Source organism: Dreissena polymorpha, chromosome 14 (genome assembly GCF_020536995.1).
Source record: "Dreissena polymorpha isolate Duluth1 chromosome 14, UMN_Dpol_1.0, whole genome shotgun sequence".
Lineage (NCBI taxonomy): Eukaryota > Metazoa > Mollusca > Bivalvia > Myida > Dreissenidae > Dreissena > Dreissena polymorpha.
Genome location: NC_068368.1, coordinates 19,578,787 through 19,606,762, shown reverse-complemented (window position 1 = coordinate 19,606,762; position 27,976 = coordinate 19,578,787). Strand labels below are relative to the sequence as shown.

Here is a 27,976-nt window from a genome sequence, read left to right as displayed (position 1 = left end):
TATACACATGAATACCAAATATGAAGGTTACATCTGAAGTGACATAGAAGTTATGAGCATTTTTTGAAACCTAAACCTTAAGTGTGACGGAAAGACAGATGGACAGACTATATGCCCTTATTCAAGGCATAAAAAGTGGGGATAGTATCATGCCAACAGGTCTTGTGACATTTTATGAGACAATTGGTCAGTGACGTACCATGATGATCCTGACAAAAAAATGTGGAATTTCAATTGAATACCTGTAGAAGAAATATTGAAATGGAGCTGTCGCATGTTAACCTTAGTTTACCTTAATACGAGCATAACTCGGCCGCTTACAGTTTGGCGAGCAGTATAGCTCATAAAGCTCAGTGAATAGTCGAGCTAAAAACAAACCACAATGTGGTAATTTGAATAAAGTAACAAAAAGATCAACTTGCACAGACATAGCCAAGATAGACTTCTGTTTTGTGCAGGAGTTATTACAATAACAAACTGTTTAAAAAAATTAAATTGTCAAAAAGGAATCAGCCCATGATTTTAATAAGACAATAATTATTCTTGACATACATACATTTAGAATTAACAAACAAATAGTCAAAATTCTGAAACATTCAATAACATTCAATAATTATAGTTATCAAAAAGGAATTAAAAAATCCATGATTTGAATAAGATATAATTATAATTGAATACAAAAGATAAGTAATTTCTGTATTCATTATCAACTGGTAAAAGTTCAAAAAAACATTAAAAACAAATCATTCAAATCCTCTTGAATGTAAACAAAATAATTAAATTATAATACATATTCTTATTACACCAGTTTCAATTGGTACAGAATTAGTATGGACCATTTATATAACTTTTTTTGGTAACCGTTGGTGAAAAATGAAATGAGGTTGATGTTTAAGGAAAATACTTTAATAAGGACATTATTTCTGTAACCCAAATTGATGAATTAATGCTTTTCAGCTTTTCTTTTGATAATGTGATTATTAAATATGCAAATAGTCTTTCCATCACTATAAAATATTGGAATATCTTTAACTACCTGTACTTTCTGAAAAAAATATATAGAATTGTATCATTTATTAAGGGCTTACTTTTCCATTTTCCCTATGTATTAAACAACATGGCCTAACACATATCAAGACATTTCTTCATAAAATACCCTAACAAATGTCAAAAAGTTTCTAACAAAAATAGCTAGCAATAAATGCTAGCCTAGCTCTGTGCAACAAATACCCAGCAATATATGTCTATATGAGCCTTGCTCTGTGTACCAAATACCCAGCAATAAATGTCCATATGAGCCTTGCTCTGTGAAACAAATACCCAGTAAAAAGTGCCTTTATGAGCCTTGCTCTGTGTAACAAATACCCAGTAATAGATGTCTATATGAGCCTTGCTCTGTGTAACAAATACCCAGTAAAAGATGCCTATATGAGCCTTGCTCTGTGTAACAAATACCCAGCAAAAGATGTCTATATGAGCCTTACTCTGTGTAACAAATACCCAGCAATAGATGTCTATATGAGCCTTGCTCTGTGTAACAAATACCCAGCAATAGATGTCTATATGAGCCTCGCTCTGTGTAACAAATACCCAGCAATAGATGCCTATATGAGCGTTGCTCTGTGTAACAAATACCCAGCAATAGATATCTATATGAGCCTTGCTCTGTGTAACAAATACCCAGCAATAGATGTCTATATGAGCCTTGCTCTGTGTAACAAATACCCAGCAATAGATGTCTATATGAGCCTTGCTCTGTGTAACAAATACCCAGCAATAGATGTCTATATGAGCCTTGCTCTGTGTAACTTGCCTTAATGCATGTGCGTAAAGTGTCTGAAGAGGCTTTTGCCTAATCAGGGATGACATTTTATAAACATGCATTAAGCCCCCTTTACAAAATATAAACTACTGTATACATATTTGTTTTTCAATCATGTAATCCAGGGGCAGGGTTGGTATTAAGCACTGATGTGTCCCTACAGAAAGAAGGCACGAGGTGTTCTCAGGTGTCACCTACCCATTAGACAGTAAGAAGGCCCATCAAACAGCTAGAAGGCCCATCAGACAGCAATAATTTCCATTAGATAGCTATTATGTCCATTAGATAGCAAAGGTCTATTAGACAGCTGCAAGGCATCAAGTATTCTCCGGTGTCATCCACCCATTAGAGCTGCTCTGTTGCTGCTGCTGCTGCTGACTTGGCCCCATGCCAGGTGCCACAGCATGCCCATACACGTAAGGCCAGGGATACATGAACTGGGATGGATTGATTCCCGGCACTGCCATCACAGCATTGTGTGCCTGGTGGTGTCCCTGGCCCCCCTGGGATGTGGCCGGCATGGAGCGGTTCACCATGATGTGAGACTGCAGGCCCCCTAGGGCCGCCAGATGCCCGCCACTGTTTCCCTGGTTGTAATGAAGGTTCAGAGGCATGCTCTGATCGTTGGTGGTTGAAGCAATCTGGACAGGGTCCAGGGTCGGGAAATTGGGCATGTTAGGTTCATAGTCCCGGGCTGTGTAGTGGTTGCTAGAGGAATGAGAGTCATCGTCAAACAAGATTTCCATTCTCCCTTTGCTGTCCTGGTCACCTGGAAAGGCATTGTGTACAGGAACTTTATTTTGTGGATCTGTATTATGCCTCGACTCTCTGGATTTTTTCGGGGTATAATCAGTTCCTTTCATATGAACTTTCATATGGACTCTCAAGTTATCTGCCCTTGATGTGGCTTTCCCACAAATATCACAGACAAATTTCTTCACCTTTGCGTGCACAGTTCTAAGATGTTTTGACAGACCTCCATTATCCGGAAAGCAGTGTTGACAAATTTGACACTCAAACGGCTTCAAACCCGTGTGGCGTTTTTCATGTGCTTTAAGCCGCTCTTTGGTTTTGAATGATTTTCCACACGTGCTGCATGTGAATGGTGAGTCTTGCCTGTGCACATACTGATGACTGTACAGGGTAGGGTAGGTCTTGAAGGATTTGCCGCACGTCTTACACTTATAGTTCTTGTCATCTCTATGAACAGCCCTGTGCATCTCCAACGCAGACTTGTACATAAACTGGCGCCCACATATATCGCACATGAAGCGTGCATTATCGACGCTATGACGCCTCATGTGCGTGCGCAACATCAGCTCTGACTTGCACACCTTCCCGCATTCCTCGCACGGGTAATGCCCTGCCTCTGTGTGCTTTGACATAACGTGGTACTTCAAAGCCTGATTATTAACAAATGATTTATCACAAGCGTCACATTTAACCCTATCTTGAGGCTTATGCGTGGCCTCATGCATCTTTAGGCTGGTAGAATACGAAAATGTCTTGTCACACATTTTACACGCGAAAATTTTCTTCTCAGAGTGGGTAGCCTGCATGTGAACCTTGAGATGATACCCAGTCAGGTATGTCTTGCCACAAACGTTGCACATGTGAGGCCTAGCCCCTGTGTGCTTCAGCCTATGCAGGCGCAGGCTGTGGCTGAAATTGAAAGACGCATCACAATCAGGCTCGGGGCACTTGTAAACTTTAGCGTTGTCATGGATACCTCTCTTGTGGTGATAAAGGGACTCTTTGCCCCTAAAGCTGTGTCCACAAATCTCGCACACGTGAGAATTGGTTGTGTGCGTCGTGTTAAAGTGGCGACGGAGTGCGCGCTTTGACTTGTACAGCTTACCACATTCGATGCACTTCACCTTGATTTCTGAATTCGGCTCAGGCACATATAATGGGTCTGCCATAACCCTAGATTCCTTTTCATCATCTTCTTTCATTTCACCTTCTTTTTTAATTTCAATCCCATTTTCTAAATCATCAACATTTTTTTCTTTCTTAGGGGCAACATTTTTTTCTTTCTTAGGGACAACATTTTTTTCTTTCTTAGGGACAACAATTTTTTCTTTCTTAGGGACAACAATTGTTTCTTTCTTAGGGGCTTTCTGTTTTTTCTTGATATTTTTCTTCTTCGCCTTGGGTTTGACAATTTTCTTTCCTTTTTTATTAATTCTTATCAGGAGACTAGATTTGAGCAAATAATCATCATCCGTATCACTTCCATCAGATACCCTGAGTGCTTGTTTCTTTTGAGCGTGGATCTTCCTCATTGCCAACGTGGAAGGCTCGTTTTTCTTTGCCAGTTTGGAAGGCTCGTTTATCTTTGCCACTTTTGAAGACTCGTTCTTACAATGTGCTTGAGTAACATGGTCGGCAAGGGCGACCTTTGACATACATATTTGCTTGCACATTGGACAGCTATACTGGTTGCCGACATCATGACTGGTCCTCAAATGCTCCTCTAATGGCTCTGTGTCCCCAGACTTAAACTTGGCAGGACAAAGCAGGCAGACAGTCTCGCTGTCAGTTTTCTTCCTGTCCGTTGTGTCTCGTTCTGCAGGAGAGGCAGGCATCACCTTGGTAACCTCCTCACTTTCGAGGTGTTCATCTTCAGACACGACCTCAACCTTGACCTCTTTCATGGAGTTCATGTCTGTCTCAGTGTCTGCAAACCCATCTGGAAACAATCACAAACATGGCACATTAATTGGTTTGTTAATATACTAAACTAGAGCTTTGTCATAGACATGACGAATATCCCAACATACTGCATTGACAGAGAATATTTTGCATGTTATCTTCACAAAAAACAGTGGACACCATGCTCAATGTTTAAAATGCACTAAGTGACCCCGTGACCTAGTTTTTTACCCGGCAAGGCCCATGTTCGAACTTGACCTACACATCATCTAGATACAACTTCTGACCAAGTGTGGTAAAGATCTGATGAAAACTACTTCAATTAGAGAGGGGACACCATGCTGAATGTGTAAAACGTACTTAGTGACCCAGTGACTTAGTTTTTGATCTGGCATGGCCCATGTTCGAACTTGGCCTTAAGATCATCTAGATAAAATTTCCTACCAAGTTTGGTGAAGATCAGATAAAAACTACTTGAATTAGAGACCGGACAGCATGCTGAATGTTTAAAGTGCACTAAGTGACCCAATGACCTAGTTTTTTACCCGGCATGACACTTATTCAAACTTGACCTAGACATCATCTATATACAACTTCTGACTATGTTTGGTGAAGACCAGATGAAAACTACTTGAATTAGAGAGTGGACACCGTGCTCAATGTTTAAAACGCACTAAGTGACCCCTTGACCTACTTTTTGACCTGCCAAGACCCATGTTCGAAATTGGCCTAGACATCATCTAGATACAACTTCTGACCAAGTTTGGTGAAGCTCGGATACTTAAATTAGATAGCGGACACCATGCTCAATGTTTAAAACACACTTATTGACCCTGTGACCTAGTTTTTGGCCCAGTTTGACCCATATATGAACTTAACCAAGACATCATCTAGATACAACATCTGACCAAGTTTGGTGAAGATCTGATGAAAACAACTTGAATTAGAGAGCGGACACTTAATACGGACTGACAGACAGACAAGCTCACTCCTATTCCTCCCCCCCTAAACTTCGTTTGTGGGGGTATAAAAAGCAGATACATACGAGTCTCTCTCTAGGAAAACGTGGGTCTGTAAGTAAGTGTTGTCCCAGATTAGCCGGTGCAGTGCAACACTTTAAATATTAAATTTTAATAACAAGAGGACCAGAGAACCACAGAGATCTAAGATTTAAGGGAACTTTCGAGATGTTTATGAAACCATTTTCAAACTTGGCAAAAATATTAACTAGAGAGTTGACAAGTTTTTACTATAGTCATATAAAGCAAAATGTCCAACCCCATGTTTTTTAACAGATGGGAACTTAGTATAGATATCATTGGAACATATGTTCTTACCTAGTTGCATGAAGATTGGACTAAAAATGTGACGTTTAGAGTGTTAAAAAGGTTTTAAATGAATAATAAGATGACAAAGAAAGCCAGGCAACCTAATTCTGTCTTGACCACCTCTGTCTGGCATTCTGCATCGACCATCTGTACTGGGTCTGTCATGGTTTCCAAGGCAACCATCTCCACTGGGTCTGTCATAGTCTCCTGTACATGCTGATAGTCAATGTAGGTTGCTACATCACACCTACATAACATCATATAGACGATAGAAGACTATGGGTAGTCTTTGCAGTGAAAATGATCAACTAACACATAAAGCTGAAATGTATTTTAAACAAGCAAATTCGTTGAATTGATATCCCCCGCCAATATGCTTCTGGACACATAAGTGTTTATTTGACACTCAGCTAAAAAAGCATTTTTTAAAGCTACAAAGTGCCATAACTCCGTTATTAACATATGGTGTACAATGCCATTTGGCGTGCATCATCCTCTAATCCATATATATACTCATACCAAGTTTCAATGAAATCCGCCAAAGCACTTCCAAGATATGGCTCCGGACACAAAAGTGCCGGCCGGACAGACAGAAAGACTGACGGACGGACAACACCAAAACAATATCACTCCACCTATGACGGGGGATAATTAAATGAATATTAGTCTTGCTCTGGGAAAATGGGGCTTAATGCATGTGAGTCAAGTGCTTTCCCAGATAAGCCTGTACAGTGTGCACAGGCTATTAAGGCTAACAACTTTTCACTCTTATAGTATTTTTCTTTTAAAGGAAATCTCTTTTAGCTTATATCAGTTTTAGGCCAAAAGTGTCATCCCTGATAAGCTGGGACAGCACTTTACACACATTTATTAAGCCTTATTTTTCCACAGAGATACTCGTATGATTTATGACTTAAAAGGCAGAAAACAATATTCAATACATCTATGGTAAAATATTTCAACTCCTTTCTACTAGATGTACAACATTCTTACGGTGCAAATAAGTGTTTGAACTCATATTCCATCTTGTTGATGTGATCCACAGTGACCCACATCTTGGCATGCAGCTCTACATGTTCCGTGAATACCAGTGTCTCCAGGCAGTCCTTGGCAAACACTCGCAGCAAGGCCCTAACTGAACACTCACTCAGCTCCATAGCTGATCACACCCTAGAACAGAGCAGTAGTGGAACATGGTCACATCCCACTTTCCCAATCAATGAAAAAAAAGAAAATAAGTTGAACTGATATCCCCTGCCAAAAAAACAATTGAATATGAATGAGTGCAAATCTTTTGAGTATAAAACTGTATAACCCTAAAAAAATAATAAAGTGTTATTGTTTTTATGTATTGCATTTCTCGGAATATAATTTTCTGCTCATTGATATCTATACACCCATGTACTTTCATGTTGAAATCTTAAAGCATATCTGAGATATAACCCTAAAGTTAAATCAAAACAAAAACAAGAGCACCGCTTTGCGGGTGCAGGCCGCTCATCTATTTTCTTTTTAAAGGTGAAGGGACTCTCAATTTCAATCACAAAAGAGGGAGGGGTGGAGTGAAGAGGGGTGTAAACATGTAGTGTGGGTGTGGACATTTATTACATTATATTCCAAAAATGGAAAAAAAAATTGCAACAAAAATTTTTAATTTTTCGGGGGGGAGGGGGGGGGGGGGGATTCTTTGGTGCGATGGTTGGACGGAATTTCAAAAATAAAATAATAAAAATATATATTTGTGTTTTTTAAATTTTGGGGTGGGGTGGGTATAGTGTGAGGGTGTGGTGGTCATTTGTGATATGGGGGATGGTTTGGGTGGAGTCTATTGTGGTATGTCAGGTAAGAGTAGTTTAGTCAAAGTATCAATCAAATCTAATCATACATGTAAATAAAGAAGTTATGGCAATTTGAGCAAAATTTAATAATTTGACCTTGAGTTAAGGTCATTCAAAGGTCAAGGTAAAATTCAACTTGCCAGGTACAGTAACCTCATGATAGCATGAAAGTATTTGAAGTTTGAAAGCAATAGCCTTGATACTTTAGAAGTAAAGTGGATCGAAACACAAAATTTAACCATATATTCAAAGTTACTAAGTCAAAAAAGGGCCATAATTCCGTAAAAATGACAACCAGAGTTATGCAACATGTCCTTTTTCTGTACCCTTATGATAGTTTGCGAGTGTTCCAAGTATGAAAGCAATATCTACGATACTTTAGGGGTAAAGTGAACCAAAACACAAAACTTAACCAAATTTTCAATTTTCTAAGTATAAAGCCTTTATACTTAGAAAATTGAAAATTTGGTTAAAAGGGCCCATAATTCCGTCCAAATGCCAGTCAGAGTTACATAACTTTGCCTGCACAGTCCCCTTATGATAGTTAATAAGTGTTGCAAGTATGAAAACAATAGCTATGATACTGTAGGAATAGTGGACCTAAACACAAAACTTAACCAAATTTTCAATTTTCAAGTATAAAAAGGGCACATAATTCCGTCAAAATGCCAGTCAGAGTTACATAACTTTGCCTGCACAGTCCCCTTATGATAGTTAGTAAGTGTTGCAAGTATAAAAGCAATAGCTTTGATACTTAAGGAATAAAATGGACCTTAACACAAAACTTAACCAAAATTTTCAAATTTCCAAATTATAAAAAAGGCACATAATTCAATCAAAATGCACGCCAGAGTTTTCTAACTTTGCCTGCCCAGTCCCCTCATGATAATAAGTAAGTGTACCAAGTTTAAATGCAATAGAACTGATACTTTCTGAGAAAAGTGGACCTAAACTCAAAACTAAACTAGACGCCGATGCCAACGCAGACGCCAAGGTGATGACAATAGCTCATTTTTTTTTCCAAAAAATAGATGAGCTAACAATAAAAGGCAATAACTCACACTCTTATATATGTAATAAAAATTAGGGCTATAATTATTATGCATGGCACTTTTTCCCATTGATTTCTACACACCAATGAAGTTTGATGTTGAAATCTTACAACAAAGGGCAATAAAACATATTTAAGTAAGTGATGAGTTGTGGTTCTCGAGCATGGCACTTTTACTCATTGATACACATGAAGTTTTATGTTGAAGTTGTGTATGGTATATGAGATATAGCCCTGAACAATTACATGTAACAACTAGAGCTTTGTCACAGACGTGACGTATACCCCCACGTGCCGCATTGACACAGACTATTTTACATGCTGTCTTCACACAAAAAAGAGAAGCTAATTTATGGCGATTTTTAAGAATTATTATTCCATTATCATTTATGGCCATTTTTGACCTTTGAACTCAAAGTGTGACCTTGACCTTGGGGATATCGTCATAATTCTGTCGTGCGACACACCGTCCAATGATGGTGAACAAATGATTTTAAAATCTCACAATTAACAACATAGATATGGCCCGGACAAGCTCATTTATGGCTTTTTTGACCTTTGAACTCAAAGTGTGACCTTGACCTTGTAGATATCAATGTAATTCTTTCGCGCAACACACTGTCCAATGATGGTTAACAAATGTGCCAAATTGTTTAAAAAATCTCACAATGAACGACATAGCTCATTTATGGCCATTTTTGACCTCTGAACTAAAAGTGTGACCTTGACCTTGGAGATATTGACCTAATTCTTTCCGCGACACACCGTCCAATGATGGTGAACAAATGTGCCAAATGATTTTAAAATCTCACAATGAACAACGTAGTAATTGCCCGGACAAGCTCATATGTTAGCCATTTTTTACCTTTGAACACAAAGTGTGACCCTGACCTTTGGAGATATTGAAGTTATTTTTTTTCTTTTATATGTTGCATACTTGTTTACCAACATGACCCCAACCTAGAAAACAAGAGCAGACCACTGTATCAAGCATTTTTACATAATTATGGCCCCTTTTACACTTAGATAATTGAACATTTTGCTTAAATTGCCATAACTTCTTTATTTATGATCACATTTTATTATTACTTTGACACCTTCCAATAATGGTGAACAAATCTGCAAAATGATTTTAAAATCGCACAATAAATGACAAAGTTATGGCTCCGACAAGCTCATTTACAGCCATTTTTGACCTTTGAACTCAAAGTGTGACCTTGACCTTTGAGATATTGACGTAATTCTTTCGCGCGAAACACCGTCCAATGATGGTTAAAAATTGTGCCGAATGATTTTAAAATCTCACCATGAACAACTTAGTTATGGCCCGGACGAGCTTTCGGGACAGACCGACAGACAGACCGGTCTGGTAATGGGGGCATATAAAAAAACAATAACTGTTATTCAAGAAAGTTAAGGGTTATGGGTCTTGTGTATGGCACCTCTCCATTGATATCTTTACGACCAAGAAGTTTCATGTTGATATCTTATTTATAGTTTCTGAGATAAAGCCATGAAAAGCTTTGTGACAGACGGACGGACACCGCAAATTCTATATCTCTTGGCCTGTGGCGGGGAATAATTACAACATACCCAATTGCCTTCAGAAAAAAATCACAAAAAACGAGGACAGTTTGCAAATACATATTGCAAATAACATGTGAACTGAACTTCCAGCGAAAAGGCAAGCTAAAGATTAAAAGAATATTTAGATGTGTTTGTTCAAGTATGTACCGAGCAATTTAAAAGATCCTTTCTTTTTCAGAATATATTTAAGTTTTAAGACATTAAGGACTTTCCCTGGCTCAAACTTTTCTTCAACAAAACTTTACTCCCTTGGCAAACTTATTTTTTTACCTAATTAGTATTTAAAAACTGAGATATTTATTTTATTTGATGTCTTAAATTCTATATATTTAAATTGTTCTATACTTTCTTTGATAGGAATAAACACAGCAATTTGATTATAATACCTATGTGTTGGAGTTTCGATAGTTTACAAACAGTCGAAGTTCATAAACGATGCAAATATTTTGTTTTATATTCATGATATTAATAATATTCATAAAAACTAAGTCATCGTCGTTTACCTGTTATCTGGGGTGCGAATCAAGATTGGTTACTATGCATCATGAGAACGAATATGCAATTGTGTCTTTGTACATTTAACCTGTTAAAACGTGTTATTAAACAGCTAAAAAACATTAAGCATTTCAATTACCTGATGCTGTTATTAAAATTCTCTTTAATATTTATTTATATATATTCTTATATCACTACAGACGCTCAGCGTTTTGCTCATAATGGGACACGAAACACGTAAATTATTTCTGCTTCCTTAATAAGCAAGTGCGCGTGCGCATTGTAATTCAATGGTTAAGGTCACAACATACCAAAAGATTTCCTGCACAAATTCAATGTAAAAGCAATAACTTTAACAAAAAATAAAGTCAAACTTTTGCGCGTAGACACCCCCATAACCATACCTTTTCTTAAAGAGCATTCCAAGCCGCAATGATTTAAACAATAAAAAACATAGGTCATCCAATATGTAAGAAAGAACTCAATGCGAATCAGCGGTCACTGTTTTATGGCCATCTTTTTACCGGCATCTCTCCAGTTGATGATGGTTTCCCGCCAACTGTCAAAGTCTTATGTAGTCTCCAACCTAAAAGCAAAACAGGGAATTTGTAGTATACAACAATGTTTTCCCTACCACATGAACACAGAAATATTCAAAAATAAAGTCATGGCAAGTGCCCGTACAGAGAATTGTGTCTTCAAATAAATGAAGATTTTGTTTTTAGAGGGTATAGCATTGAACACCAAAAGTATTTAGTGTATTGTAACCTATAAGAGAAATTTATTTTTACTGAAATGTGTTTTTCTTTCATATTATTATCATCCCATCCATATTGCACCAATATATTAAGTTTGGCTGGATTAGCTGTCCATTTGGCCATTCTGTATCATATTTTCACACGCGGGTGTTTTCAGTCCGAAGAAGGCGATATTAGGCCTGTTAAAGCTTAACTGCCCCTTTAAGATTTAAAGCTGTTGTGTTCAATATCTGCAATAAAATACCAAAACAAACCAAAAAGACATGCAAGTGTGGCTAATGTGTGGTGGGGAAAGAATGAATTTGTTAGATATTTTCACTCTAAGCAATTTTGATAATGTCTTTTTTGTGTGTTTTTTTTTAATCATCCCAAAAATGCCAATTTCAAAGCAAAAACAATCCAATTTCATCCAAGACAATAAACTAATTAGTCAAAATGAGAGATCAAAGATACTTTGAAGTGTAGAAATCAATAAGCTTCCAATAACTTGTTATTTCACACCAATAAAAGTGTAAAATCTTGAAAGCGCCTTGTCGATCGGTGCCCATTTATTTACCAGCCGCCAATGAAATATTCTAGCATATAATGTCATGGGTGCCTTTTAACTGCAGCAGATGGTCAAAATGCATTGCCAGCTCTCATTTAGAGGTTCAAGACAATACAAATTTTCATATTTTGGACACAAAATATGTACTTTAGGCTATTTTTATGGTGGCAATCTGGTCCAAATGGGAGTTTGTAACCAAGCGAAAGAATACAATGCTCATTTGTTGGGGGGGGGGGGGGGGATTTAAGCTGGAAGGAAAAGTTAAATTGAACAAAAAACACATATGTAGGCAAGCATTATAAGCTTAGCAATGATGTTCCATGTAGTAATAGGGGTAGAAAGGCAGTTCAGATCAAGGCAGTGTCCTGAAAGGGGTTTCTAGTACTTCTTTTGGGGACACAGCTTCCTGCAGAATTCTCAACACAACAAATATCAATGATTCATGTCACCTTTCTATGCAAAGAAAAAAGAATAAGGACAATACTGTCATTAAATCACTGAATGAGAGAAGCATGTACCAAATAAAAAACAAAACAAGTTGCTGAAAGTGCCAAATTTTGTCAAAAAAATCCCTCTAAGGTAAATGATGAAGGGGACACTTGCTATAACAATCCTATGTTTAAGTAAGGCGCGACACCATTTTAAGCCGGAACCATGAATATAAGCATATTGTGAGAAAACAATACCAAAAACAAGCTAATTGTAGGGTAACAAGTAGCAAATCAACTCAGCTGTACTGCATACATGCTCAGGAACAAGGATAACCCTGTTAAGTGCCAACTTCAGCTGCCAACAAAGCACGAGCTTTACATGTCAGGACGCGGAACTATCAATACAAACTGCGAGGAGAATTACATGACGGCAAGGGTGTGAGTGACCACAATCCTGATTATGACAGTCTTTCACACCTAAAGCATCATACATATGCTTATTTGCTTGTGTACATGATAACAAAATGATATTATTACCTGTTTTGCCATCAACAACCCTTATCCAGTGGCCCTTGACTTAGTCGCAGACATTCCTCTTCCTGAAAAAGTCAAAATACCCAATAGAAAAAGATAAAAAAATGAAACAAAAACATGCATTTATGTATTTTAAGTGTACTTTTATGAATAATATGAAGTGATAAAATCTTGCTCAATTCATGATTGTACTAAATATGAAGGCTGGCTCAGTTAAGCATCTGCTGCACTGTCCATACTGTAAAAATGCCTGCCATTCCATGTCGGTGAAATGGGGCTCTGTTTGAATGTTCATGCTTTTCGCAAAAGTTTTAGTTGCGTTACTCGATCATGGAGTCCCTGGCGTTGAATTCTAACTTCATGTAACACATTAACGCGACACGGTCAACCAATATGCGGTTGAATTTAAGTCGGAAAGCAATTTAGCCCTTATTCCACTATATAAGGGTGGGGGGTCAACTTGAAAAACAACTATTCCAGGTCAAATAATCTGAATTCATGCATTTAATGCACTTATTTTCTTCCCTTTTGCTAAGAAATGACCAAAAATCTGCTTTCCCAGTCATATTTTGCACTTGCAGATGATATTTCATTTTTATCATAAGTTAGTTTAGGTCACAACATACCAAAAGATTTCCTGCACAAATTCAATGTAAAAGCAATAACTTTAACAAAAAATAAAGTCAAACTTTTGCGCGTAGACACCCCCATAACCATACCTTTTCTTAAAGAGCATTCCAAGCCGCAATGATTTAAACAATAAAAAACATAGGTCATCCAATATGTAAGAAAGAACTCAATGCGAATCAGCGGTCACTGTTTTATGGCCATCTTTTTACCGGCATCTCTCCAGTTGATGATGGTTTCCCGCCAACTGTCAAAGTCTTATGTAGTCTCCAACCTAAAAGCAAAACAGGGAATTTGTAGTATACAACAATGTTTTCCCTACCACATGAACACAGAAATATTCAAAAATAAAGTCATGGCAAGTGCCCGTACAGAGAATTGTGTCTTCAAATAAATGAAGATTTTGTTTTTAGAGGGTATAGCATTGAACACCAAAAGTATTTAGTGTATTGTAACCTATAAGAGAAATTTATTTTTACTGAAATGTGTTTTTCTTTCATATTATTATCATCCCATCCATATTGCACCAATATATTAAGTTTGGCTGGATTAGCTGTCCATTTGGCCATTCTGTATCATATTTTCACACGCGGGTGTTTTCAGTCCGAAGAAGGCGATATTAGGCCTGTTAAAGCTTAACTGCCCCTTTAAGATTTAAAGCTGTTGTGTTCAATATCTGCAATAAAATACCAAAACAAACCAAAAAGACATGCAAGTGGGGCTAATGTGTGGTGGGGAAAGAATGAATTTGTTAGATATTTTCACTCTAAGCAATTTTGATAATGTCTTTTTTGTGTGTTTTTTTTTAATCATCCCAAAAATGCCAATTTCAAAGCAAAAACAATCCAATTTCATCCAAGACAATAAACTAATTAGTCAAAATGAGAGATCAAAGATACTTTGAAGTGTAGAAATCAATAAGCTTCCAATAACTTGTTATTTCACACCAATAAAAGTGTAAAATCTTGAAAGCGCCTTGTCGATCGGTGCCCATTTATTTACCAGCCGCCAATGAAATATTCTAGCATATAATGTCATGGGTGCCTTTTAACTGCAGCAGATGGTCAAAATGCATTGCCAGCTCTCATTTAGAGGTTCAAGACAATACAAATTTTCATATTTTGGACACAAAATATGTACTTTAGGCTATTTTTATGGTGGCAATCTGGTCCAAATGGGAGTTTGTAACCAAGCGAAAGAATACAATGCTCATTTGTTGGGGGGGGGGGGGGGATTTAAGCTGGAAGGAAAAGTTAAATTGAACAAAAAACACATATGTAGGCAAGCATTATAAGCTTAGCAATGATGTTCCATGTAGTAATAGGGGTAGAAAGGCAGTTCAGATCAAGGCAGTGTCCTGAAAGGGGTTTCTAGTACTTCTTTTGGGGACACAGCTTCCTGCAGAATTCTCAACACAACAAATATCAATGATTCATGTCACCTTTCTATGCAAAGAAAAAAGAATAAGGACAATACTGTCATTAAATCACTGAATGAGAGAAGCATGTACCAAATAAAAAACAAAACAAGTTGCTGAAAGTGCCAAATTTTGTCAAAAAAATCCCTCTAAGGTAAATGATGAAGGGGACACTTGCTATAACAATCCTATGTTTAAGTAAGGCGCGACACCATTTTAAGCCGGAACCATGAATATAAGCATATTGTGAGAAAACAATACCAAAAACAAGCTAATTGTAGGGTAACAAGTAGCAAATCAACTCAGCTGTACTGCATACATGCTCAGGAACAAGGATAACCCTGTTAAGTGCCAACTTCAGCTGCCAACAAAGCACGAGCTTTACATGTCAGGACGCGGAACTATCAATACAAACTGCGAGGAGAATTACATGACGGCAAGGGTGTGAGTGACCACAATCCTGATTATGACAGTCTTTCACACCTAAAGCATCATACATATGCTTATTTGCTTGTGTACATGATAACAAAATGATATTATTACCTGTTTTGCCATCAACAACCCTTATCCAGTGGCCCTTGACTTAGTCGCAGACATTCCTCTTCCTGAAAAAGTCAAAATACCCAATAGAAAAAGATAAAAAAATGAAACAAAAACATGCATTTATGTATTTTAAGTGTACTTTTATGAATAATATGAAGTGATAAAATCTTGCTCAATTCATGATTGTACTAAATATGAAGGCTGGCTCAGTTAAGCATCTGCTGCACTGTCCATACTGTAAAAATGCCTGCCATTCCATGTCGGTGAAATGGGGCTCTGTTTGAATGTTCATGCTTTTCGCAAAAGTTTTAGTTGCGTTACTCGATCATGGAGTCCCTGGCGTTGAATTCTAACTTCATGTAACACATTAACGCGACACGGTCAACCAATATGCGGTTGAATTTAAGTCGGAAAGCAATTTAGCCCTTATTCCACTATATAAGGGTGGGGGGTCAACTTGAAAAACAACTATTCCAGGTCAAATAATCTGAATTCATGCATTTAATGCACTTATTTTCTTCCCTTTTGCTAAGAAATGACCAAAAATCTGCTTTCCCAGTCATATTTTGCACTTGCAGATGATATTTCATTTTTATCATAAGTTAGTTTAGGTCACAACATACCAAAAGATTTCCTGCACAAATTCAATGTAAAAGCAATAACTTTAACAAAAAATAAAGTCAAACTTTTGCGCGTAGACACCCCCATAACCATACCTTTTCTTAAAGAGCATTCCAAGCCGCAATGATTTAAACAATAAAAAACATAGGTCATCCAATATGTAAGAAAGAACTCAATGCGAATCAGCGGTCACTGTTTTATGGCCATCTTTTTACCGGCATCTCTCCAGTTGATGATGGTTTCCCGCCAACTGTCAAAGTCTTATGTAGTCTCCAACCTAAAAGCAAAACAGGGAATTTGTAGTATACAACAATGTTTTCCCTACCACATGAACACAGAAATATTCAAAAATAAAGTCATGGCAAGTGCCCGTACAGAGAATTGTGTCTTCAAATAAATGAAGATTTTGTTTTTAGAGGGTATAGCATTGAACACCAAAAGTATTTAGTGTATTGTAACCTATAAGAGAAATTTATTTTTACTGAAATGTGTTTTTCTTTCATATTATTATCATCCCATCCATATTGCACCAATATATTAAGTTTGGCTGGATTAGCTGTCCATTTGGCCATTCTGTATCATATTTTCACACGCGGGTGTTTTCAGTCCGAAGAAGGCGATATTAGGCCTGTTAAAGCTTAACTGCCCCTTTAAGATTTAAAGCTGTTGTGTTCAATATCTGCAATAAAATACCAAAACAAACCAAAAAGACATGCAAGTGGGGCTAATGTGTGGTGGGGAAAGAATGAATTTGTTAGATATTTTCACTCTAAGCAATTTTGATAATGTCTTTTTTGTGTGTTTTTTTTTAATCATCCCAAAAATGCCAATTTCAAAGCAAAAACAATCCAATTTCATCCAAGACAATAAACTAATTAGTCAAAATGAGAGATCAAAGATACTTTGAAGTGTAGAAATCAATAAGCTTCCAATAACTTGTTATTTCACACCAATAAAAGTGTAAAATCTTGAAAGCGCCTTGTCGATCGGTGCCCATTTATTTACCAGCCGCCAATGAAATATTCTAGCATATAATGTCATGGGTGCCTTTTAACTGCAGCAGATGGTCAAAATGCATTGCCAGCTCTCATTTAGAGGTTCAAGACAATACAAATTTTCATATTTTGGACACAAAATATGTACTTTAGGCTATTTTTATGGTGGCAATCTGGTCCAAATGGGAGTTTGTAACCAAGCGAAAGAATACAATGCTCATTTGTTGGGGGGGGGGGGGGGGGATTTAAGCTGGAAGGAAAAGTTAAATTGAACAAAAAACACATATGTAGGCAAGCATTATAAGCTTAGCAATGATGTTCCATGTAGTAATAGGGGTAGAAAGGCAGTTCAGATCAAGGCAGTGTCCTGAAAGGGGTTTCTAGTACTTCTTTTGGGGACACAGCTTCCTGCAGAATTCTCAACACAACAAATATCAATGATTCATGTCACCTTTCTATGCAAAGAAAAAAGAATAAGGACAATACTGTCATTAAATCACTGAATGAGAGAAGCATGTACCAAATAAAAAACAAAACAAGTTGCTGAAAGTGCCAAATTTTGTCAAAAAAATCCCTCTAAGGTAAATGATGAAGGGGACACTTGCTATAACAATCCTATGTTTAAGTAAGGCGCGACACCATTTTAAGCCGGAACCATGAATATAAGCATATTGTGAGAAAACAATACCAAAAACAAGCTAATTGTAGGGTAACAAGTAGCAAATCAACTCAGCTGTACTGCATACATGCTCAGGAACAAGGATAACCCTGTTAAGTGCCAACTTCAGCTGCCAACAAAGCACGAGCTTTACATGTCAGGACGCGGAACTATCAATACAAACTGCGAGGAGAATTACATGACGGCAAGGGTGTGAGTGACCACAATCCTGATTATGACAGTCTTTCACACCTAAAGCATCATACATATGCTTATTTGCTTGTGTACATGATAACAAAATGATATTATTACCTGTTTTGCCATCAACAACCCTTATCCAGTGGCCCTTGACTTAGTCGCAGACATTCCTCTTCCTGAAAAAGTCAAAATACCCAATAGAAAAAGATAAAAAAATGAAACAAAAACATGCATTTATGTATTTTAAGTGTACTTTTATGAATAATATGAAGTGATAAAATCTTGCTCAATTCATGATTGTACTAAATATGAAGGCTGGCTCAGTTAAGCATCTGCTGCACTGTCCATACTGTAAAAATGCCTGCCATTCCATGTCGGTGAAATGGGGCTCTGTTTGAATGTTCATGCTTTTCGCAAAAGTTTTAGTTGCGTTACTCGATCATGGAGTCCCTGGCGTTGAATTCTAACTTCATGTAACACATTAACGCGACACGGTCAACCAATATGCGGTTGAATTTAAGTCGGAAAGCAATTTAGCCCTTATTCCACTATATAAGGGTGGGGGGTCAACTTGAAAAACAACTATTCCAGGTCAAATAATCTGAATTCATGCATTTAATGCACTTATTTTCTTCCCTTTTGCTAAGAAATGACCAAAAATCTGCTTTCCCAGTCATATTTTGCACTTGCAGATGATATTTCATTTTTATCATAAGTTAGTTTAGGTCACAACATACCAAAAGATTTCCTGCACAAATTCAATGTAAAAGCAATAACTTTAACAAAAAATAAAGTCAAACTTTTGCGCGTAGACACCCCCATAACCATACCTTTTCTTAAAGAGCATTCCAAGCCGCAATGATTTAAACAATAAAAAACATAGGTCATCCAATATGTAAGAAAGAACTCAATGCGAATCAGCGGTCACTGTTTTATGGCCATCTTTTTACCGGCATCTCTCCAGTTGATGATGGTTTCCCGCCAACTGTCAAAGTCTTATGTAGTCTCCAACCTAAAAGCAAAACAGGGAATTTGTAGTATACAACAATGTTTTCCCTACCACATGAACACAGAAATATTCAAAAATAAAGTCATGGCAAGTGCCCGTACAGAGAATTGTGTCTTCAAATAAATGAAGATTTTGTTTTTAGAGGGTATAGCATTGAACACCAAAAGTATTTAGTGTATTGTAACCTATAAGAGAAATTTATTTTTACTGAAATGTGTTTTTCTTTCATATTATTATCATCCCATCCATATTGCACCAATATATTAAGTTTGGCTGGATTAGCTGTCCATTTGGCCATTCTGTATCATATTTTCACACGCGGGTGTTTTCAGTCCGAAGAAGGCGATATTAGGCCTGTTAAAGCTTAACTGCCCCTTTAAGATTTAAAGCTGTTGTGTTCAATATCTGCAATAAAATACCAAAACAAACCAAAAAGACATGCAAGTGGGGCTAATGTGTGGTGGGGAAAGAATGAATTTGTTAGATATTTTCACTCTAAGCAATTTTGATAATGTCTTTTTTGTGTGTTTTTTTTTAATCATCCCAAAAATGCCAATTTCAAAGCAAAAACAATCCAATTTCATCCAAGACAATAAACTAATTAGTCAAAATGAGAGATCAAAGATACTTTGAAGTGTAGAAATCAATAAGCTTCCAATAACTTGTTATTTCACACCAATAAAAGTGTAAAATCTTGAAAGCGCCTTGTCGATCGGTGCCCATTTATTTACCAGCCGCCAATGAAATATTCTAGCATATAATGTCATGGGTGCCTTTTAACTGCAGCAGATGGTCAAAATGCATTGCCAGCTCTCATTTAGAGGTTCAAGACAATACAAATTTTCATATTTTGGACACAAAATATGTACTTTAGGCTATTTTTATGGTGGCAATCTGGTCCAAATGGGAGTTTGTAACCAAGCGAAAGAATACAATGCTCATTTGTTGGGGGGGGGGGGGGGGATTTAAGCTGGAAGGAAAAGTTAAATTGAACAAAAAACACATATGTAGGCAAGCATTATAAGCTTAGCAATGATGTTCCATGTAGTAATAGGGGTAGAAAGGCAGTTCAGATCAAGGCAGTGTCCTGAAAGGGGTTTCTAGTACTTCTTTTGGGGACACAGCTTCCTGCAGAATTCTCAACACAACAAATATCAATGATTCATGTCACCTTTCTATGCAAAGAAAAAAGAATAAGGACAATACTGTCATTAAATCACTGAATGAGAGAAGCATGTACCAAATAAAAAACAAAACAAGTTGCTGAAAGTGCCAAATTTTGTCAAAAAAATCCCTCTAAGGTAAATGATGAAGGGGACACTTGCTATAACAATCCTATGTTTAAGTAAGGCGCGACACCATTTTAAGCCGGAACCATGAATATAAGCATATTGTGAGAAAACAATACCAAAAACAAGCTAATTGTAGGGTAACAAGTAGCAAATCAACTCAGCTGTACTGCATACATGCTCAGGAACAAGGATAACCCTGTTAAGTGCCAACTTCAGCTGCCAACAAAGCACGAGCTTTACATGTCAGGACGCGGAACTATCAATACAAACTGCGAGGAGAATTACATGACGGCAAGGGTGTGAGTGACCACAATCCTGATTATGACAGTCTTTCACACCTAAAGCATCATACATATGCTTATTTGCTTGTGTACATGATAACAAAATGATATTATTACCTGTTTTGCCATCAACAACCCTTATCCAGTGGCCCTTGACTTAGTCGCAGACATTCCTCTTCCTGAAAAAGTCAAAATACCCAATAGAAAAAGATAAAAAAATGAAACAAAAACATGCATTTATGTATTTTAAGTGTACTTTTATGAATAATATGAAGTGATAAAATCTTGCTCAATTCATGATTGTACTAAATATGAAGGCTGGCTCAGTTAAGCATCTGCTGCACTGTCCATACTGTAAAAATGCCTGCCATTCCATGTCGGTGAAATGGGGCTCTGTTTGAATGTTCATGCTTTTCGCAAAAGTTTTAGTTGCGTTACTCGATCATGGAGTCCCTGGCGTTGAATTCTAACTTCATGTAACACATTAACGCGACACGGTCAACCAATATGCGGTTGAATTTAAGTCGGAAAGCAATTTAGCCCTTATTCCACTATATAAGGGTGGGGGGTCAACTTGAAAAACAACTATTCCAGGTCAAATAATCTGAATTCATGCATTTAATGCACTTATTTTCTTCCCTTTTGCTAAGAAATGACCAAAAATCTGCTTTCCCAGTCATATTTTGCACTTGCAGATGATATTTCATTTTTATCATAAGTTAGTTTAGGTCACAACATACCAAAAGATTTCCTGCACAAATTCAATGTAAAAGCAATAACTTTAACAAAAAATAAAGTCAAACTTTTGCGCGTAGACACCCCCATAACCATACCTTTTCTTAAAGAGCATTCCAAGCCGCAATGATTTAAACAATAAAAAACATAGGTCATCCAATATGTAAGAAAGAACTCAATGCGAATCAGCGGTCACTGTTTTATGGCCATCTTTTTACCGGCATCTCTCCAGTTGATGATGGTTTCCCGCCAACTGTCAAAGTCTTATGTAGTCTCCAACCTAAAAGCAAAACAGGGAATTTGTAGTATACAACAATGTTTTCCCTACCACATGAACACAGAAATATTCAAAAATAAAGTCATGGCAAGTGCCCGTACAGAGAATTGTGTCTTCAAATAAATGAAGATTTTGTTTTTAGAGGGTATAGCATTGAACACCAAAAGTATTTAGTGTATTGTAACCTATAAGAGAAATTTATTTTTACTGAAATGTGTTTTTCTTTCATATTATTATCATCCCATCCATATTGCACCAATATATTAAGTTTGGCTGGATTAGCTGTCCATTTGGCCATTCTGTATCATATTTTCACACGCGGGTGTTTTCAGTCCGAAGAAGGCGATATTAGGCCTGTTAAAGCTTAACTGCCCCTTTAAGATTTAAAGCTGTTGTGTTCAATATCTGCAATAAAATACCAAAACAAACCAAAAAGACATGCAAGTGGGGCTAATGTGTGGTGGGGAAAGAATGAATTTGTTAGATATTTTCACTCTAAGCAATTTTGATAATGTCTTTTTTGTGTGTTTTTTTTTAATCATCCCAAAAATGCCAATTTCAAAGCAAAAACAATCCAATTTCATCCAAGACAATAAACTAATTAGTCAAAATGAGAGATCAAAGATACTTTGAAGTGTAGAAATCAATAAGCTTCCAATAACTTGTTATTTCACACCAATAAAAGTGTAAAATCTTGAAAGCGCCTTGTCGATCGGTGCCCATTTATTTACCAGCCGCCAATGAAATATTCTAGCATATAATGTCATGGGTGCCTTTTAACTGCAGCAGATGGTCAAAATGCATTGCCAGCTCTCATTTAGAGGTTCAAGACAATACAAATTTTCATATTTTGGACACAAAATATGTACTTTAGGCTATTTTTATGGTGGCAATCTGGTCCAAATGGGAGTTTGTAACCAAGCGAAAGAATACAATGCTCATTTGTTGGGGGGGGGGGGGGGGGGATTTAAGCTGGAAGGAAAAGTTAAATTGAACAAAAAACACATATGTAGGCAAGCATTATAAGCTTAGCAATGATGTTCCATGTAGTAATAGGGGTAGAAAGGCAGTTCAGATCAAGGCAGTGTCCTGAAAGGGGTTTCTAGTACTTCTTTTGGGGACACAGCTTCCTGCAGAATTCTCAACACAACAAATATCAATGATTCATGTCACCTTTCTATGCAAAGAAAAAAGAATAAGGACAATACTGTCATTAAATCACTGAATGAGAGAAGCATGTACCAAATAAAAAACAAAACAAGTTGCTGAAAGTGCCAAATTTTGTCAAAAAAATCCCTCTAAGGTAAATGATGAAGGGGACACTTGCTATAACAATCCTATGTTTAAGTAAGGCGCGACACCATTTTAAGCCGGAACCATGAATATAAGCATATTGTGAGAAAACAATACCAAAAACAAGCTAATTGTAGGGTAACAAGTAGCAAATCAACTCAGCTGTACTGCATACATGCTCAGGAACAAGGATAACCCTGTTAAGTGCCAACTTCAGCTGCCAACAAAGCACGAGCTTTACATGTCAGGACGCGGAACTATCAATACAAACTGCGAGGAGAATTACATGACGGCAAGGGTGTGAGTGACCACAATCCTGATTATGACAGTCTTTCACACCTAAAGCATCATACATATGCTTATTTGCTTGTGTACATGATAACAAAATGATATTATTACCTGTTTTGCCATCAACAACCCTTATCCAGTGGCCCTTGACTTAGTCGCAGACATTCCTCTTCCTGAAAAAGTCAAAATACCCAATAGAAAAAGATAAAAAAATGAAACAAAAACATGCATTTATGTATTTTAAGTGTACTTTTATGAATAATATGAAGTGATAAAATCTTGCTCAATTCATGATTGTACTAAATATGAAGGCTGGCTCAGTTAAGCATCTGCTGCACTGTCCATACTGTAAAAATGCCTGCCATTCCATGTCGGTGAAATGGGGCTCTGTTTGAATGTTCATGCTTTTCGCAAAAGTTTTAGTTGCGTTACTCGATCATGGAGTCCCTGGCGTTGAATTCTAACTTCATGTAACACATTAACGCGACACGGTCAACCAATATGCGGTTGAATTTAAGTCGGAAAGCAATTTAGCCCTTATTCCACTATATAAGGGTGGGGGGTCAACTTGAAAAACAACTATTCCAGGTCAAATAATCTGAATTCATGCATTTAATGCACTTATTTTCTTCCCTTTTGCTAAGAAATGACCAAAAATCTGCTTTCCCAGTCATATTTTGCACTTGCAGATGATATTTCATTTTTATCATAAGTTAGTTTAGGTCACAACATACCAAAAGATTTCCTGCACAAATTCAATGTAAAAGCAATAACTTTAACAAAAAATAAAGTCAAACTTTTGCGCGTAGACACCCCCATAACCATACCTTTTCTTAAAGAGCATTCCAAGCCGCAATGATTTAAACAATAAAAAACATAGGTCATCCAATATGTAAGAAAGAACTCAATGCGAATCAGCGGTCACTGTTTTATGGCCATCTTTTTACCGGCATCTCTCCAGTTGATGATGGTTTCCCGCCAACTGTCAAAGTCTTATGTAGTCTCCAACCTAAAAGCAAAACAGGGAATTTGTAGTATACAACAATGTTTTCCCTACCACATGAACACAGAAATATTCAAAAATAAAGTCATGGCAAGTGCCCGTACAGAGAATTGTGTCTTCAAATAAATGAAGATTTTGTTTTTAGAGGGTATAGCATTGAACACCAAAAGTATTTAGTGTATTGTAACCTATAAGAGAAATTTATTTTTACTGAAATGTGTTTTTCTTTCATATTATTATCATCCCATCCATATTGCACCAATATATTAAGTTTGGCTGGATTAGCTGTCCATTTGGCCATTCTGTATCATATTTTCACACGCGGGTGTTTTCAGTCCGAAGAAGGCGATATTAGGCCTGTTAAAGCTTAACTGCCCCTTTAAGATTTAAAGCTGTTGTGTTCAATATCTGCAATAAAATACCAAAACAAACCAAAAAGACATGCAAGTGGGGCTAATGTGTGGTGGGGAAAGAATGAATTTGTTAGATATTTTCACTCTAAGCAATTTTGATAATGTCTTTTTTGTGTGTTTTTTTTTAATCATCCCAAAAATGCCAATTTCAAAGCAAAAACAATCCAATTTCATCCAAGACAATAAACTAATTAGTCAAAATGAGAGATCAAAGATACTTTGAAGTGTAGAAATCAATAAGCTTCCAATAACTTGTTATTTCACACCAATAAAAGTGTAAAATCTTGAAAGCGCCTTGTCGATCGGTGCCCATTTATTTACCAGCCGCCAATGAAATATTCTAGCATATAATGTCATGGGTGCCTTTTAACTGCAGCAGATGGTCAAAATGCATTGCCAGCTCTCATTTAGAGGTTCAAGACAATACAAATTTTCATATTTTGGACACAAAATATGTACTTTAGGCTATTTTTATGGTGGCAATCTGGTCCAAATGGGAGTTTGTAACCAAGCGAAAGAATACAATGCTCATTTGTTGGGGGGGGGGGGGGGGATTTAAGCTGGAAGGAAAAGTTAAATTGAACAAAAAACACATATGTAGGCAAGCATTATAAGCTTAGCAATGATGTTCCATGTAGTAATAGGGGTAGAAAGGCAGTTCAGATCAAGGCAGTGTCCTGAAAGGGGTTTCTAGTACTTCTTTTGGGGACACAGCTTCCTGCAGAATTCTCAACACAACAAATATCAATGATTCATGTCACCTTTCTATGCAAAGAAAAAAGAATAAGGACAATACTGTCATTAAATCACTGAATGAGAGAAGCATGTACCAAATAAAAAACAAAACAAGTTGCTGAAAGTGCCAAATTTTGTCAAAAAAATCCCTCTAAGGTAAATGATGAAGGGGACACTTGCTATAACAATCCTATGTTTAAGTAAGGCGCGACACCATTTTAAGCCGGAACCATGAATATAAGCATATTGTGAGAAAACAATACCAAAAACAAGCTAATTGTAGGGTAACAAGTAGCAAATCAACTCAGCTGTACTGCATACATGCTCAGGAACAAGGATAACCCTGTTAAGTGCCAACTTCAGCTGCCAACAAAGCACGAGCTTTACATGTCAGGACGCGGAACTATCAATACAAACTGCGAGGAGAATTACATGACGGCAAGGGTGTGAGTGACCACAATCCTGATTATGACAGTCTTTCACACCTAAAGCATCATACATATGCTTATTTGCTTGTGTACATGATAACAAAATGATATTATTACCTGTTTTGCCATCAACAACCCTTATCCAGTGGCCCTTGACTTAGTCGCAGACATTCCTCTTCCTGAAAAAGTCAAAATACCCAATAGAAAAAGATAAAAAAATGAAACAAAAACATGCATTTATGTATTTTAAGTGTACTTTTATGAATAATATGAAGTGATAAAATCTTGCTCAATTCATGATTGTACTAAATATGAAGGCTGGCTCAGTTAAGCATCTGCTGCACTGTCCATACTGTAAAAATGCCTGCCATTCCATGTCGGTGAAATGGGGCTCTGTTTGAATGTTCATGCTTTTCGCAAAAGTTTTAGTTGCGTTACTCGATCATGGAGTCCCTGGCGTTGAATTCTAACTTCATGTAACACATTAACGCGACACGGTCAACCAATATGCGGTTGAATTTAAGTCGGAAAGCAATTTAGCCCTTATTCCACTATATAAGGGTGGGGGGTCAACTTGAAAAACAACTATTCCAGGTCAAATAATCTGAATTCATGCATTTAATGCACTTATTTTCTTCCCTTTTGCTAAGAAATGACCAAAAATCTGCTTTCCCAGTCATATTTTGCACTTGCAGATGATATTTCATTTTTATCATAAGTTAGTATAAGAGAAATTTATTTTTACTGAAATGTGTTTTTCTTCATATTATTATCATCCCATCCATATTGCACCAATATATTAAGTTTGGCTGGATTAGCTGTCCATTTGGCCATTCTGTATCATATTTTCACACGCGGGTGTTTTCAGTCCGAAGAAGGCGATATTAGGCCTGTTAAAGCTTAACTGCCCCTTTAAGATTTAAAGCTGTTGTGTTCCAATATCTGCAATAAAATACCCAAAACAAACAAAAAGACATGCAAGTGGGGCTAATGTGTGGTGGGGAAAGAATGAATTCTGTAGATATTTCATCTAAGCAATTTGATAATGTCTTTTTTTGTGTGTTTTTTTTTAATCATCCCAAAAAATGCCAATTTCAAAGCAAAAACAATCCAATTTCATCCCAAGACAATAAACTAATTAGTCAAAAAATGAGAGGATCAAAGATACTTTGAAGTGTAGAAATCAATAAGCTTCCAATAACTTGTTATTTCACACCAATAAAAGTGTAAAATCTTGAAAGCGCCTTGTCGATCGGTGCCCATTTATTTACCAGCCGCCAATGAATATTCTAGCATATAATGTCATGGGTGCCTTTAAACCGCAGCAGATGGTCAAAAGGCATTGCCAGCTCTCATTTAGAGGTCAAGACAATACAAATTTCAATATTTTGGACACAAAATATGTACTTTAGGCTATTTTTATGGTGGCAATCTGGTCCAAATGGGAGTTTGTAACCAAGCGAAAGAATACAATGCTCATTTGTTGGGGGCGGGGGGGGGGGATTTAAGCTGGAAGAAAAGTTAAATTGAACAAAAAACACATATGTAGGCAAGCATTATAAGCTTAGCAATGATGTTCCATGTAGTAAGAGGGTAGAAAGGCAGTTCAGATCAAGGCAGTGTCCTGAAAGGGGTTTCTAGTACTTCTTTTGGGGACACAGCTTCCTGCAGAATTCTCAAACAACAAATATCAATGATTCATGTCACCTTTCATGCAAAGAAAAAAGAATAAGGACAATACGTCATTAAATCACTGAATGAGAGAAGCATGTACCAAATAAAAAACAAACAAGTGCTGAAAGTGCCAAATTTGTCAAAAAAATCCCTCTAAGGTAAATGATGAAGGGGACACTTGCTATAACAATCCTATGTTTAAGTAAGGCGCGACACCATTTTAAGCCGGAACCATGAATATAAGCATATTGTGAGAAAACAATACCAAAAACAAGCTAATTGTGGGTAAAAGTAGCAAATCAACTCAGCTGTACTGCATACATGCTCAGGAACAAGGATAACCTGTTAAGTGCCAACTTCAGCTGCCAACAAAGCACGAGCTTTACATGTCAGGACGGAACTATCAATACAAACTGCGAGGAGAATTACATGACGGCAAGGGT

The 27,976-nt window shown here is 37.0% G+C and overlaps 2 protein-coding genes and 1 long non-coding RNA gene across 9 annotated transcripts in view; 1 reads left to right on the top strand and 2 right to left on the bottom strand.

Moving 5' to 3' along the window:
* Positions 1-27,976, top strand: part of LOC127856856 (SH3 and PX domain-containing protein 2A-like) — a 168,871-nt gene that overhangs the window by 85,675 nt on the left and 55,220 nt on the right. The gene's annotated exons all lie outside the window — the stretch shown is intronic.
* On the bottom strand, positions 2-11,050 carry LOC127856858 (zinc finger protein 37-like). The gene is made up of 4 exons (XM_052393016.1): positions 10,916-11,050; positions 6,799-6,975; positions 5,907-6,052; positions 2-4,514 (listed from the first exon to the last, which is right to left on the bottom strand). The coding sequence occupies exons 2-4, from the start codon at positions 6,960-6,962 to the stop codon at positions 2,140-2,142; spliced, it is 2,685 nt and encodes an 894-aa protein (XP_052248976.1). The 5' UTR covers positions 6,963-6,975; positions 10,916-11,050; the 3' UTR covers positions 2-2,139.
* Positions 11,069-26,035, bottom strand: LOC127856902 (uncharacterized). Of its 5 annotated transcripts, none has more exons than XR_008038226.1 (12): positions 25,977-26,035; positions 24,228-24,289; positions 23,392-23,453; positions 21,641-21,702; positions 20,805-20,866; positions 19,056-19,117; positions 18,220-18,281; positions 16,470-16,531; positions 15,634-15,695; positions 13,864-13,947; positions 13,050-13,111; positions 11,069-11,362 (listed from the first exon to the last, which is right to left on the bottom strand). It is a non-coding gene; the product is annotated as an uncharacterized LOC127856902 (long non-coding RNA). The 5 variants fall into 5 exon arrangements; XR_008038222.1 differs by having other exon boundaries at positions 13,886-13,947; XR_008038224.1 differs by lacking the exons at positions 20,805-20,866; positions 21,641-21,702 and having other exon boundaries at positions 13,886-13,947.

Coding starts and splice junctions, on each gene's coding strand:
- LOC127856858 (XM_052393016.1), bottom strand. CDS start 6,962: ATGGAGCTGAGTGAGTGTTCAGTTAGGGCCTTGCTGCGAGTGTTTGCC. Junction 6,053..6,798: donor TTCAAACACTTATTTGCACC/GTAAGAATGTTG, acceptor GATGTTATGTAG/GTGTGATGTAGCAACCTACA. Junction 4,515..5,906: donor GGTGGTCAAGACAGAATTAG/GTTGCCTGGCTT, acceptor GATTGTTTCCAG/ATGGGTTTGCAGACACTGAG.